Genomic DNA, 15,477 nt, shown 5'->3' with positions numbered 1-15,477 from the left:
TTTATCTTTAGAGGAGAAGGGAAGGAGAGAGGGAGAGAAATATCAACGTGTGGTTGCCTCTCATGCGCCCCCTGCTGGGAACTGCCTGCAACCCAGGCCTGTGCCCTGACTGGGAACCAAACTGTGATCCTTTGGTTCGCAGGCCCGTCCGTGCTCAATCCACTGAGCTATACCAGCCAGGGCTAAAACCTTTTTTAAAAAAAAAATCAGTGACCGTTGACATTCGCTGTTAGATTAGTTTCAGGTGGCTAGACATCTGTATAACTTATGAAGTGACTCTCGGTAAGTCCAGCACCTGCCTGACACCACCGGCAACTACTGCAATATTACTGTGTTCCCTCTGTCGGACGTCGTAGTCCTGTGACTGTTTGGTAGCTGCCAATGTGTCCTTCTCAGCCCCCCATCCCTTTCAGGTCACCCCCCATCTCCGCAGTTGTTTGTGTGTTAGATCCCACGTGGAAGTGCAATCTGGAGACATGCTTCTTTATGTGGCTTATTTCACTGAGTGTGATGCCCTCTAGGTCCACCCCTGTTGTTGCGAAAGGCAGGTTCGGTCCTGTCTGTGGCCATGTGGTATTCTGTTTTTACATACATATATGTATATACACACACACACACACACACACACACACACACACATACACACACATACACACATCTTCCTTATCCATCCATCCACCAATGTGCACAGACAGCTCCCCCGTGTGGCTGTTGTAAACGATGCTGCAATGAACCCAGAGGTGCGTGTATCTTTTCAAACCAGTGTTTTGGATTTCTTGGGATACCCAGAAGTGGAATTGCTGGGTCCTATGGTCATTCTACTTTTAATTTTTTAAAGAACCTCCAGGCTGTTTCCCTTAGAGGCGGCACCAATTCCAATGGTGCGTGAGGGTTCTCTTTTCTTTGCATCCTTGCCAATACCTTAAACTCCGCATTTTTTGTTCCTTTGACAATTCCCCTTAATTTGTAAGTGATCACATTGAAATTCTAATGCATAATATATAAATCTCTTTTGTCCCCCTAAACATTTAGCTTATCTTGTGTTGGATACCTCCCCAAATCCTTAATATGCTTCACTGTTACTTTTCTTCACTTAAATATACTTTTAGTTTTGCCCACCGGCTTACCAATCTCTTCGTTCACTGCTGGTTTCTGTAACCACCTCTTCTTTCTGGACTCACTCTACACACCTTCTGGTACTTCTTCCCACGGGCTCTGTGTATAAAGAGCTGTGCATGCACGTCTGGAATCCCGTGTACTTTTCCTTTCTCTCTGCGTGCTAGTTTCAGTAGGTATGTAATTCTCAGCCGCCAGTCTCCTTCCGTGTTTTGGAAGTGTTCTTACTCAGACTGCAGCAGACTTCCCATCTGTGTGAGACAGACTCTAGTTCCATGTCAGTGCTCTGTGTTTTTGCAGCTTTCAGGTTATGCTTCGGACCCAGTGCTCTGCAGTTCGTGTGGCATGTGGATTTGATTGGTCCTACTTGGGATCAGCGTGCCCCTTAAATCCAAGGAGTCCTGTCAGACCCTGGGGCCCCTCGGGCTTTCTCTGGATGGTGCATGTCCCCATGTGTGCCCCCTTCTGCTCAGACGCCTCCGGAAACCTGTCACTCTACCCTCCCTATGTTAATGTTCCTCATATGTTCCATTTTTAATCTCTCTCTGCTGCCTGCTGACTACCTGAGGCCTTCCAATTGCTGGTCTTCCCTGGCGCCCGGAGGAGGAGGGGAGAGGGCTTTCTCGGCACGTCAGTCTGCAGTGACCAGCTTGGGGGAAAAGGGGCCTCTCCTTCCTTCAGGAGACACCTGAGGGGCCCGCCCTTCAGAGTGTCCGACGTCCACACAATGAATTACAGGTGGTTCTGACAGTGTTTCATCCTGTTCATGACCTTCTATGATATTGAAACAGTCATTTATCTTTTCTGTCAATAAAGAAATAGCCTTCATTTTGGGAGAAAAAGATGAAATATTTTAAGTATTGTAAAACACCAAAGAAAAGGTGACACATGAATTCTTAAAAACAAATAGTTTAATTTCATTTTTATCTTGGAAAATAAGCAAGTTTAAAATGAAGTAACAAGTACTTTGATATGTCATCATGTGTCACTTTTTTTATGATACTACATTTACTGAAAAATGTGAAGATACAGAACCCTTATAAATCTCTGGAATTAAAAGATTACCACTGAAGATGAAAATGGATTGGTTTTAAAAGTCAATTTAGTAAATATCCCGTGTCTGCTGTTTGTTTCTATGAGAATATTTGGTATAAACGCTCTATAAAATAAGGCAAACTTTTAGAAGAGTCATTAATAAAGTTTCATGAAATAACAGTTCAGTCTTAATCTCTTTTAATTTGCAGAGTCACTGGCAAAGGCCGCCAGGCGAGGAGAGCGGTTCCCGAGGTCCGGTTTCTGTAGCGAAGGAGCCCGTCCCCTGCAGAAAACAGGTTTTCCTCATTAGCATAAGACAGAAACAAAAGTGTAACATACACAGATATTTCAGCCCCAACTGGTGTGGCTCAGTTGGTCGGGCATCAGCCCACAGAGCGTAAGGTGGCCGGTTCGATTCCCAGTTGGGACGCATGCCCGGGTTGCAGGCTTGGTTCCCAAACAGGGCGCTCACGAGAGGCAACCAGTCCATGTTTCTCTCCCCTGCCCTCCTTCCTCTCCCTCTAAAAAGAAATAGAATCATTTTTTTTTAAACACCAAGTACTTTTATAGTGCAGTAAAGTGTCATCTTATATTCTTAATTTCCGTGATGAAAATAAGTGTAGACCAAGTATTACGCAATGAACGTGAACCATGTATATTTATCTGGTCATGGCATTTAAAGTTCGCTTCGAGGCCCCAGCTGGTGTGGCTCAAAGGGTGAGCACCCTGTGAACTGAAAGGTGCCAGTTCAGAGAGGCAACCGGTCGATACTTCTCTCCTTCTCTTCTTTCCCTTCCTTCCCTTGCTTCCCTCCCTCCCTTCCTTTTTTCCCTAGAAAGTAAAATCTCAAAAAAAAAAAAAAAAAAAAAAAAGAAAATTGGGCCCTGGCTGGTGTAGCTCAGTGGATTGAGTGCGGGTCTGTGAACCAAAGGGTTGCCTGTTTGAGTCCCAGTCAGGGCACACGCCTGGGTTGCAGGCCTGGTTCCCAGCAGGGGGCGCGTGAGAGGCAACCACAGATTGATGTTTCCCTCCTCTTCCCCTCTCTCTAAAGTAAGTAAGTGTTTTTTAAAAATTGGCTTTGAAGTATTTTTTAACTCATAGAAAGTATTAAAGTTGTCATAAAACATTTTAATAATTGATATATCAATCAACCTCACAATTTGGAACACTCAGCAGTATTCCCCAGTGAGTGGTTGTACCTCCTATGGTGTGGGCAAAATCGGGACAGGTCAGACTGCCCTAAGGTGGTGTTAGCCCTGGACCACGACTGTGGGAAACTGCCCGAATGCAGACCGGATTGCAAGGTGAGTCTGAAGATCAAGCAAAAAGGTAAGTTTGAGAGGTTTTCACTTCCTTCCCTCTGATCTTCACCACCTTTTCATCCTTGAATTCACCACAGCCTTCATGTTGACTTTCTGTATCTTCACCGTCACCCGGCTCCTTCCTACACCATCTCCTTCACTACCTTCTTCATCTTTACCACCATCATTACCACCTTGACATTCATATTCACCACTTTCAAGACCTTCACCACGACCTTGACCACCTTCAATTGGACTTTAACCATCTTTACCTGGACCCACGCTATCCTTGACCTTACCCCTTCCACCACTTACACTTCACCATCATCTTTACCTGGACTTCCATCACCTTCAATGTGACGTTCATCACCTGCACCTTGACCTTCGCCCTGACCGTCATCTTGACCACCTAGACCTTACTATTTTCACCATGTACACTTGCGCCTTCACCAACTTCACCAACTTCACTTTCACCACCTACACACTCATTGGACTTCACCTTTCACCTTGACCACGACCTTCAAGTCTGTCACTTGACCTTCAGTACCTTCAACCTCACCCCTTTTCTATTTCTCCACCTCACCATCAACAATTCACTACTTTTACCTCTTTCACCTTGACCTGTAGCACACTTGAGTGTTATAACCTTTACATTGATCTTTGCCACCTTCACCTTAAGGATTACGATTTCACGTTCTATGATTTGACACTTTCAACTTCACCTAATCTGAATTTTAATACCCTCACCTTCACCCTCACATAGAACTTCACCAGTTTCTGTTCACTGCCTTCACCTTGACCTGCGCTGCCTTCACTTCACCACATTTACCGTGGCCTTCAGCGTTCAACCACCATCATCTGCTCCACCTTGACTTTCACCTCCTTCCCCTGGACCTTCACAGCCTTCATCCCCATGCGCACCTTTCCCCTCACTCCCACCATTTTCAGCCTCTCTCTGAACTTCACTTCCTTCACCTCCGCCACCACCTTGCGCCACACAACTGTCACTTTTGTCCTTACTAACTTCCCCTTTGCTGTCTCCAGAACGTCACCTTCAGGACGTTCACCCTCACTATGAACTTCACCACCTTTACTACATTCACATTCACCTTGACCTACACTTCTGTCCCCTCAAGCTCTGGCCTTGCCACCATGACCTTGACTTTTACTACCTTCAAGGCCTTCTCCAGCCTCAGTGTCACCACCAACTTCAACATCAGCCTCTCATCTTCGCCCTCGTTCTTAAATTAAAAGTAAGCGACCACCCTTTCGTCACCGCTTTCACTTCCTTCGCTGATGCCACCTGCACTACTTCCCCTGACTGTCACCCTCACCTCCTCTCCCTGGTCCTTGCCATTGCCACCCCATGTGCTGAACATCTGCGCCACCTTCACCGACCTTGCCACCCTGCACCCTGGCCCGCGCACCCCCAGCTTCACGGCCTCCTTGACCTTTGCCACCCTGACCGCCTTCCCCTCTGCCCCCGGTCCGACCTCTTTCAGCTCCCAAACTTTCACCTTCAGCACATTGACCTTGACCTCTGCCACCTACATCACCACTGCAACCTCCACCCACTGCCGTCGCCACCTTCATCCTCATAGTCACTTGAAGTACACAGCCTTCATTTTGAACTCCTTCCCTTTGACCTGCTTCCCCTGCCTTTTACCTTTACCACCTTCCCAACTACATCGAATCCATCTTCACCGTGTTCACCTCTGCCCTCTTGACGTCTGTCCCGTACACGTTCCTTCCTCAAAGCAGCCCCTTCCCTTCCACCACAGTCACGTGTATCCGCACCTTTACCCTTTACCTTGTTCAACTGCAGCACTTCGCACCCTCACCTGCACCCCCCCCCCGCTCCACAGCTCACACTCACCCCCTCACTGTCACCTTGAGTTTCATTAGCTGCAGCTTCACCACCTTGAGCTTCACCGCAGCCACTGTCACCTGTCACCCATCTCCGTCACTGATGCAGCCTTCACCTTTGCCATCTTCACCCTCGTCTGACTTCACCATCAGCCCCTCACCTGAACTTAACCAGCTGCCCTGACCTCGTCACGTCAGCACGGACACACTCTCCCTTTCCTGCCTCCGACCTGACTCCGTTCACCCGTCACCGTCACCGTGCCCTGCCCACCTTTGCCACCTCCTGCGGCGCCACACGCCTTCACCCTCACCACCACCGTTCTGAACTTTGCCCCTTTCATTTTGAACTTAACCTTATTCAGCTCGACCTACACCACACTTCCACCACCTTCCCCCTTTCCGTCTGCCTGTTGAGATTCACCACCTTCACCGCCTCTCCTTTCACCTCCTTTGCCTGCACCATTTTCACCGCCTTCGACTTGACGGTCACCACCTAACATTCCCCTTCATCTCGGTCTCCACTGTCTTGAACTTCGTCACCTTTACCAGCACCATTTTCAGTCTTCACCTGACTACCTGCCCCTTGACCTCAACACCTTCACATCTAGCATGGTCACCCCCACTTTTGTTTCACTTTGCTGACGAAGGGAGTGAAGACTGTGAAAGTGACAGTGTTGGAGGCAGGAACGCTCTGCCCAGCAAACCGAAACCCCCGCAGTGCGTCCGATGACGTCACTGCTGGCTGCGGAATGTGGGTCCCCCGGCCCCACACAACTGCCCACTTTCCTTCTGGTGTGTGATATTCATAAAACCACGGAGCAGGGTTACGTACTATTCTGGTTCTGGAGGTGGCCGGAGGCTCCGCAGCTTCATTTCATCGAGTCCTTTCCAGTATTTAAAATTGTTGTCCAGGTGCTGCAGTAACTCCGGTAGGTCTACAAAGGCTGGAGAAAGAGGGGGGAGTGTGAGATCTTTTCACAGCCTTGGTTTAGCGGTTCAGGCTAAGGAGCGAGCATTGGGAAGAAAAAAGGGATACGAATAGGCATCTGCAGAACTCTAAGCAGCACTGACCAGGCCCGAGGGGACACAGAGCAGCTCCCGCAGGATCTGCTCAGCTGACAACTCTGGTAAATGAAACTGAGGAAGCTCATCTGCTTCATTACCACAAACAGCACCTTTGGGGCTGGGGTGTTAGAAACAAAGTACAGTGAGTCCCCAACCTTGTGGCATTACCAGGAGGAAGCAGGCGGTGGCCGTCTCTCCTGTTTGTGCCCTGCCCCCCCGACCCCCCCGGAGACCCCATCTGCAGACCCCGCCTGTACGGCTGTCTGCCCTGTAGCCCTTCCCCACGTGCAGTCCCACGGCAGGCAGAGCAGGTTCCCGGGGGGTATTAATGGGGCCTCTTTTCTGAGACACCTGCACCTGACGGGCCGCCTCCGGCTGGCACTGAAGGTTAAGGAAGGGTGCTGGGCATCTGTCAGGGACACATCTCGGGTCTGCTCCAAAGCGAGGCCTGGCAGCCAATGGCAAAGAGCTCCTGGAGGAGCACTGTGGGGCTGTGGGGTCAGTGCTGGTGGTTTTGAGTCCTTGGTTCTCCACTGCACGCCGCTGTGGGGCCCCGAGTTCAATTCTCTTGCCTATGAAACCGGCCTAGTAACAGCTGCCCTGGAGGCAGTTAACGAGGGTGTGCACGAAGACCCCAAGCCCCTGGGTAACGAGTGGCTTCTTGTTCTCCTCAGTCCCGGGAAGTGTGGGTCCCCAAGCACAATCTAGAGCCCAGGTGGCAGACGCAGGGCCTGGGGGCTGTATCCACCCGGGTCTCGTTTCCACCCGGCTGCAGCGCCAAGCTCTCGCTTAACTGTGAAGGAGCAGTTACACTTACACAGCCCTGAAATTATATTCGGCCCTTTGAAGGCCACCACGGGCTGATGTGGCCCCTGGTGACAGTGAGTGTGACTGCCCTGATCCAGAGTCAAACACACTGTGTGCCGCCTCCTGCTTACTGTTCGGCCGTGAGGGAAATAGCCTCTCAGAGTCCTTACCGTCCCAAGCATCGAACATGCCTGTGATGAAGTAGTCGATGAAGGAGATCTGGGACTTGGGGATGCTGCAGGTGTTTCTGTCAAAGACCGGCATCACCACAGGTAGGTTCTGCTGCTTTTCTTCGTCGGTCTGCAGAGCAGAAGGTGCCAGAATTACAGAGCTCCGGGGGCTGCTCTGCTCCACCAGGGCCCCAACCAACACAAGCAGACCTGCCACGGGAGACCAGGCTGTTCCCGGAGTGGGGACTCCTCTGCGCCAGGAGGGCCCGAGGACACCCCACCCGTGTGGTCACCACCTGGAAGCCTCCTGCTAAGGAGTATTTTTTTTTCTGGACTGTAAGATGCATCCCCCAATTCTGGGAGAAAAATGGGGGTGTGTCTTATAATCTGAATGTAGCTTTATATTTATGCTGATGAAATATTATATTATTTATGTTATTAAGTATTTTACCATTTTTGCTTCAAAAAAGTTTTTTTCCCTATTTCCCTCCTCTAAAACCTAGGTGCATCTTCTGGCCCAAAAAACCCGGGTAAGCTTTTGAATGGCGCCTGCAGTGAGTGCACCCACGCGCCGCCGTCCCCGGCACAGCCCAGCCTCGGCGCCCCCAGCCTGGGTGGTGGCTCCAGGGCCTGACACCAGGACCATGACAGTGACAACCAATGCCCTTCCCAGGAGAGGAACTGTGGGCTGCTTCTCATCTCAGGCCATAGAATCTTATTAGGAGACTTTCAGAACACCCTTGAGATCCTCAAAGTTAAAAATAATAACAAAACTAAAAAGGCTCTGGGACGAAGAGGGTTTTGTGTCTGGTCACGCGTCGCTTCATGATGGGGATGTGTTCTAAGGAACGTGCCGTGGTGTGAACATCACAGCACGCTCCACGGCCCACGGCTCGGCACCACGAGCCTGTACAGCGTGTTACTGACTGAGTTGCAAACAGTGGTAACTACCTGTGCACGTAAACGTGGAAAAGGTACGGGAAAAACAGGGTTGCCCTGAGCAGGGCACTTCCCGGGGCTGGAGCCCCCGGGACTGGCGGTCGCTGTGAGTGAGCAGGGAGAGGTGAGCAGGTCTAGGTTAAGCCTGTCCCCGACTGCAGACGGCGTGGACCCTGGCCCCCAAGCCCTGCTCCACTTCCCCCCGACGGGGGCAGCACTCGGACGTGGACGCTGTCGGTGCTGCTCCAGAAGAGGGATGTGGGCCGGGCTGAGGGGGAGGACCGAGGAGAAATCCACCGCGTGAGGCAGGGATCGCCATGACAGTGACGGTCAGGAGGAAGTGACCGGTGGCCTGAGGGCCGGCAGGGAGAGGAAATCAGGACGCAGAGAGACAGGAATCCAGGGGCTGTCGTGGTGGTGTGGCCTCAGCTACTACGTGTCAGAACAGTGGTCGGGTTAAGGGATTTTGTGGCACTCTCTAAAAAGGAGGGTTTAACACGGAGAGGCTGTCAGGCTGAGGCCTCAATATTTAGACTCTGGAAATTTGTTTTTCTTTCCACTGACCTTGTCTCACACAAGGGGCTGTCCCTGCCCTGCCCTGCTGGAAGAAATGACGACTCAGCTTTACATCGTTATACGCTGAGAACATTTCGAAAGCACCGGGGCGGCCGGCTCCGCGACCACGGAGCTTTCCCTGCGGCGGCAGGGGCTCCTGTGGTTCTGCGTTCTCACCCTGCATCGCACGGCCGCAACGAGGGGTGTCGGGCAATGCCTCGGGGGCCGCACCTGAGTCTGCAGCGCCCGGGGCCGGGCCCCACTGCGCTGAGACGGGTCAGGGGCTGAGTGAGGGGGACGTCACTGTGTGCTCGGACCTGAGGTGCTGTGAGTGGTGACAGGTACTGTTCCCACCGGAGAAAAAAAGAACGGAGGAGCGTAAGAGGCCGCGTCCCACCTGAGAAAAGTACTCTTCTGAGATGCGTGCAGCCCACTCGATGCAGTGCTCCAGGGGCCGGCAGGGGTTGGACACGTCGGCGCACTTAATCAGCATCCGTTTGATCAGAGCCCGGTTCTCCGGGGTCCTGAGACTAGTGTTAATGGCTTCTCGGTCTTCCTCGGTCTTCTAAAATGTCAAGAGGAACGTGAGGCAATCGCAGCGGGTCCCCTGGCGCCACGCCCTGTCCTACTGCCGTGGTCCCCTCGGAGGCACGACGAGGCACTGTCTGGGATCTACCAGGTAGGGCTCACGAGGCAGACTCTGAGCACCGAGGGCGGCCCCTCACTTCACAGGGGAAAACCAAGGCGTGGTGAGAGGTGCCGCCGGGCAGAACAGGCACGGAGGGGAGGGGAGGGGCTGGAGAGGGGCCCCGAGGAGGCCACCCGACCCCGGAATGTCCAAGAGGCGTGGTCTACCCTCCAGATACACTGATCTATAATTTGACCCTCCCCCTCCAGAGTTTGACAACTATTTTTTGGATGTCCTATTTTTTCCTGCCAAGTTTTCGTCCTACACGTAATTTGACCAGTGGAGATGAGACTGGAGGAGTCGATGACATGCAGGGACACGGGCCCCAAACGCCGGCTCTCCGGGCGGTCTCCCTCACCTCGCTTTCCTCTAGCCCTGCCAAGGGCTTGTTGACGCTGTTGACAAACTTGTTGACGTGCTCAAAGTGCTTCGTCATCTCCGTGGCCAGGACCATGTCGATGATGGCCTGGCGCAGGGTCCGATAGTCGTTCCTGTTTTAGACGACAAGGGAGAGGCCGCTGCAGACCCCAGATCCTGACCAGACAAGCAGGGAGTCCTGGGAACTGGCTGTCGCCTGGGATGCAGGTCCGCTGTGGCCCAAGTTGTGAGGTCCCTGGAAGGCACACGTTCCCCGGAAGTGCTAGGTGGGTGCCTCCGCCGCTCAGCAAGGGGGATGCCAACAGCAGTGAAAGCCAGAGGCGGGAGGGCAGGACCTCAGGTGCGTCCGTGTCATCACCACCCCCTGGTGCCGAGCCCCCGGGTCAGACAGAACAGAGACGCACTGGGGGGTGAGCACAGCCCGCGGTCTCCTGGGCGACGGAGGTCTGTGCTCACGGGGAATGCGCCCCGTGTGAGGCCCAGAAACGCGGACAGCAGGCCTCCGACAGCTGAGCAAGTTGCAGGGCGAACTCAGGGCCTCTTCCCCCAGCAGTGGCCTTTCTTACAAATTTTTATTTTTTTGAGGCTGCGAACCATAGATGAAAAGTTAGAGAATAAGAAATGAAATCTGCCCCTTTTCTCCAGTCACGCCCCTCACCCTGTTCCTTCCCCTGGATGCGGCCAGTTGCCAGGGTCTTGAGTTCTCTCCAGAGGTAAGGGACACGCACACGGCCACACACAGGCACCTACCAATAAACCTACTTGAATTCCGCCTCCGCAATTCTAAAACGTGGCAAAAGAGAGTTTAGTAAAGCCAGGAATCTCCTTTTCGTAAAAGCCCAAGTCCCATGTTAAAACTTTCCTTAAAAATCCAAGTTAGTAAGTAGTTACGAGCACAGTTGCTCACATGGAAAATAATACAGTAATTAAAAGGTACTACAAGAATAAATTGTGTCGTGTGCTCACAACCGTAGCCCTGTCCCTGGCCACCCGTGTTCCTCCTGACAGAATATGCCCTCCACTCCCGACACTCGGTTCCTGTCACCAGACACTGAGGGCACCATGATGAACAACAGGCACGTGACACTGTGGTCGTAGCTTAAGGAATCCAATCAGATGTTGGACAAGAAATGAAAAGTGATTACTTAAAAATGTGGTCGGTGTTACGAAGGAACCTGTGACTGAATAATGAGTGTGAGGGGCCAGGGGAATGACAGGAGGGTGACGTGTGGACAGAGAAAATGAGAAGTTTGCGGGGCACAGGAGGGCAGCGGGGGCTGTCCAGGCAGACCACAGGTTCCGAGTCTCTGAAAGCTCCAGATGTCAGCATTACACTTCCTTCAAATGTCAAGACACAGAGGAGCTGAGCCTTGAGTCCATTGCGCTAAGTGAAAGACACCAGTCACAGAAGGTGGCACGGTGAGCACGCTCCTCTCGACACGCCACGAACTGGTGGGTCTACAGAGACGGGAGGCAGTGAAGTGGCGGCCTGGGGTGGGGGCGGGGGGAGTGACTGTGCATGAGTTTGATGTGGGGGGAGGGGGTGAAAACGTCCTAAAACTGGTGGTGGCCAGGTTGCGGTGCTCTGAATAAAGCAGTGCACACTTCCCACGGGCGAACGGTACAGCGTGTGCCTGCGTCTCTGAGCTGCTGACAGAGGGAGAGAGGCCTGCCGCACTCCGCCGTCACCCCCCTCACCTCTCCATGTTTTTGAAGATGTTGTACTTGTCGTCCCCGGCGGTCAGCTGGAAGGCCAAGGCCGCGTGGTGGCTCTCCAGCACGGCCAGGTCATTGTACAGGATGGCCAGCTCGCTCCCAGCGTTACACAGGAAGGAGTTCGTCCTCCCGGGGTGGTCCACGTCATGGACGGCGGCTGCAATGAGGGCTGCGGCCTCGTCCACTGGGTCTAAAGTTTGCTGGAAACAAGAGGTCTTTTAAAACGGGGGCGCGAAGCTGAAAGCAAGGGCGCCTTCTGTATAGTGTTCTTTCTGCCTTACTGCTTTAACGTGAGACTATCTCAGGTGCCTGAGAAAAGCATACTGTTGAGCAAACCCAGTTTCCCTGCCTCTCTACTGTCAAGGTTATGTTTTTGCAGGTGTTTAGGGAACACGACTGGATTCTCAGTCTCACACAAGTGGAGGACTTCACAAAATACGGGGTGTGCTCAACAGAGAGGAGTAAGGGCTGAACTGTATGATGAATTATATCTCAGTAAATGATGTCAAACTTGTTTTAATTTGGCTTTCTGAATATATATATATTTGTATATTATCTACAGAGTAGTTCAGAAGCAATAAATTACATAAAAAATGTGGCTGTCCCTGTGTGCTGATCCACACCGACACAGACATTCCTCCCCTGCCACTCATTTTTGTACTTTATGAACTAGTCTGCTCTCTGGACTCTGATTCCGTCTAGGTCTTGGGAACGGTCTTTCTTTAAAAACAAAAGAAAGACACCCGAGGGAATGGGGAAAGGGCCACTGCAAGACCCGGCTCTGGGACGGTTCACCTCCGGGGCGAGGAAAACAACCTGTGGTCACGTGACCGTGTGGGAGACGTGACCTCGCCCCTTCCCGGGCCCTGGGGGACAGGTGGGGGCTCTGAAGTGGTGACAGCCAACACTTGGCTGGCTGGACACGTCTCTAGGTTCAGGGTGCCCCGAGAGGAACAGCCCCCTGCTGTCTCTCTCCCTGGGTCCCGACTCCTGCTCCTCACTCTCCCCGTGGGCCGGCCGGGCTCCCATCCTGAGCGCACGCAGCAACTCCCCAGAGCCACGGCCCGGCCTCCCGCCTGACCCTCTGGTGGCCACAGCCCGCCTGGGCCAGGCCGCAGGGCAGTGCGGCTGCCCCTGGGCAGTCCCACTGCGTGGCGACCCGGTGGGGGCAGAAGCAGCACGGACCCCGCTCACCTTTATCCTTTCCCTGCAGAGGAAATAGGCAGTGGCGTGCAGCACGTCGGCAGCGTGTGTAGAGTTGTGGTAGGGGTTGGAGGAATGGTAATTGGCTTCAATGACCTGCAACCACGATCTCAGCGTCGTCTCAGAGCAGTTTAAGAATTCACAGAGTCCAAAACGAGCGAAGATTTTGAGACCAAGATAAATTAGAGGCCTATAAAGAAAAACACGCAGAGCATTAACACAGAGTGAGAGGCACAGTGTTCGGAGCCCTGGGCAGGGTCGGACCCAATAAGCACACCAGAGTCCAACTTCCGAGAGGGCGGGGGCAGCGGGGGGCGCGGGCCTCTCCGCGCCGGTGCTCCAGGGTGCTCCGTTCCCCACTGGTGCGTGAGGGCTCAGACCCCCTACTTGCACTACTGGGTTCCTCAAAGTCAGCGTGTTTGTGGCCAAGTTAAATTTGTGCCACCTTGAACCCTATCCTCTCCTCTGGACCCGCTGGACCCATGCCCTTGGCCAGGTGTCCTACCTGAAGACAGTGACAGTTTCTAATGACCACACATGAGCCTGACGTGTCATGTGCCATGTGCTGGTCCCCACGACCTGGAGGTGGCTGATGACTATGAGGAAGTACCCCCTTAGAAGGTGACCAACTGGCTGTCAAGTCCGTGATCAGAAGGTCGAGGAATCTGCCTCTGCTGAGGCAGTACCCAGAGGTGGTCGGGCTCACAGGACTTGAACTCACCTGCCTTAGCCCAGTCCCCGTGAATGCCCTGTCACTGTGTGGGGAGCTCTTTGCCACCATCTCTGCCCGTGTCGGGGACGCGAAGTCTGACGCGTGGTGAGAGTGAGCAAGGGCAGGGCTGCCATGGAGACAGACAGCCTACCCAGGTGCGGAGTTGCCCCGTGCTGATCCCCCGCGAGCACACCTGTCCCGGGACTGCCTCTGTCCACCACAGTAAGAGCCCGCCACCTGGAGGGCGGCCTGGCCACACTGCTGTCCTTTACAGCTCTTCTCCAATGAGGCACAAAACTGAAGGTGCAGTCCCAGTCCTCCCCCAGTCTGTGGACCCACCCAGTCCACGGTGACTAGAGTCGTGGGTGTCCCCATGCCTGTCACCAGCACGGTGGCTGAGATCTGGGGACAGCTTTTCTCAAATATGTGTGTTGGTATATTTGTGATTTTTAGTTTCAGGCTCTGAGTAGGGACTTTTTGCCACTACTTCAATGTATCACTCCCTACAGGCGAAACTGGTACCTGTGTTTTACAGACACCGCCCGCCCCTGCTATGTGGGGGCAGAGCCACTTGCTCAATGTCATGCTTTCCTCGAGTCTGCTGTCTCCTCGGCGGGCGGGACCAGGCGGGCCAGGCAGACTTGCCGCGGCTTCTCACGGCCTCTCTCGCTCCGATTCAGAGGCTCTTGCTGCCCTGCTCCTCTTCCCCAAACCTCCTCCCGAGGACCAGGCACCAGCTCCCCGACAGGCCCTGGGCATCCGGCTCTCTGCCTGCCGAGTGAGGTCCACACGCACTCACCGTTTCTGAGTGGCAGCCTCCAGTTCAAAAATATCAAAGTCCCAGTAGTCCTCATTTTCTACGGCCTGCGCTATCCGCGGCGACACGTCATGAAGGGTGAGGGGAGTGACTATAGTGCTCGGAACGTGGTTCAGGCCTGGGGAGTGGTGAACGAGGAGAACAGCATTAACAGGCTTTACGGCGTTAGCTCCTCCTGAGGGGGATGGTGCTTTCTCTGAGGGTCTATGACCTGCCCAGAAACTGCTGACACATGAGTAAAACTGTCTGAAATATGTATTTTTATCACTTAAGCTTGACTGTAATGTTACTAGTGGTCCAAAAAATTAAAAAGGAAAAATTTACCTTTTGTTGAAAGCACATATTCATTCCCAGACAGCCTTCGCAAACCATCCTGATAAAAATCAAGGGAACAAAAAAGGGCCCGTCACAATCAAGTCGCAGCTGCTCGTCTTGCAGACGGGACCGTCGGGCCCAGCGGACACTTAGGGGCAGCCTCGTTGGTGCACCCAAGGAGCCCCGCCCCCCTGCCAGAAGGCCCCGCGGGACCCAGGGCGGCGCCGGGAACCGTGCTGCCCTTTCTGTAGTCACTGGATGTCTTAAGAATGAGGGTTGAGAACTTGAGACTTCAGAAAGCGGGCGCTGGGAGGGAAGGTGGATTTTATTTCTGACCAACACAAAGAGGACAGAGCGCAATGGACTGAGCTGTGTTCCACCAGGTGGTCCCTCCCCTGTGAGACCTCCATCCCAGACGGGCTGCAGGTGGCACCCAGGGCCCCTCCAGAGCCCATGGTACAAAGCCCCCTTCTAATCAAATGGCCCCAAGTCACTCTCCCCCACGAAGTCACCAAATCTGTAGGATGTGTGGTGGAGGGAAACCGTGCCCCATTCCCTGGGGCCTCTTTAATATATATATATATATATTTTCTTTCTGTTTTGTGATGTAGTATATAAAAAAATTTTTTTCTGTCCCGGTTTTCAAGATCTTTAAAGCAATTAAGTTTTATTGAAATGAACTGCTCACAGAACCCCCCCAAGCAAACGTGGAGTCCTGGCTCAGCAGACCGCCGAGGCAGGGGGATGACGGCTGTGGAAGGGGAGTGCCGTGCAGCCCAGCCTGTGAGCGGATG

The 15,477-nt window shown here is 53.1% G+C and overlaps 1 protein-coding gene across 4 annotated transcripts in view; it reads right to left on the bottom strand.

Annotated features, from left to right (window-relative positions):
- Nucleotides 1-2,332: 2,332 nt before the first annotated feature.
- Nucleotides 2,333-15,477, bottom strand: part of PDE8A (phosphodiesterase 8A) — a 74,746-nt gene continuing 61,601 nt past the window's right edge. For 3 of the 4 annotated variants that reach the window (XM_037149179.2, XM_053658847.1, XM_053658845.1), the window contains exons 15-23: nt 14,693-14,741; nt 14,351-14,486; nt 12,831-13,029; nt 11,619-11,836; nt 9,901-10,033; nt 9,252-9,419; nt 7,361-7,490; nt 6,151-6,262; nt 2,333-2,434 (exon numbers count right to left, since the gene is read on the bottom strand). In XM_037149179.2, coding sequence (XP_037005074.2) covers nt 2,434; nt 6,151-6,262; nt 7,361-7,490; nt 9,252-9,419; nt 9,901-10,033; nt 11,619-11,836; nt 12,831-13,029; nt 14,351-14,486; nt 14,693-14,741 — 1,146 coding nt within the window. In that variant the 3' untranslated portion in view covers nt 2,333-2,433. The remainder of the gene's footprint in view (nt 2,435-6,150; nt 6,263-7,360; nt 7,491-9,251; nt 9,420-9,900; nt 10,034-11,618; nt 11,837-12,830; nt 13,030-14,350; nt 14,487-14,692; nt 14,742-15,477) is intronic. The other variant, XM_037149180.2, reaches the window with a different exon arrangement.

This window comes from Artibeus jamaicensis, unplaced genomic scaffold, assembly GCF_021234435.1.
Source record: "Artibeus jamaicensis isolate MK-2021 breed Jamaican fruit bat unplaced genomic scaffold, CSHL_Jam_final scaffold_612, whole genome shotgun sequence".
In the NCBI taxonomy this organism is placed as follows: Eukaryota; Metazoa; Chordata; class Mammalia; order Chiroptera; family Phyllostomidae; genus Artibeus; species Artibeus jamaicensis.
The sequence above is the reverse complement of the archived record's forward strand: the minus strand, read 5'-3'. Positions and strand labels throughout refer to the sequence as shown.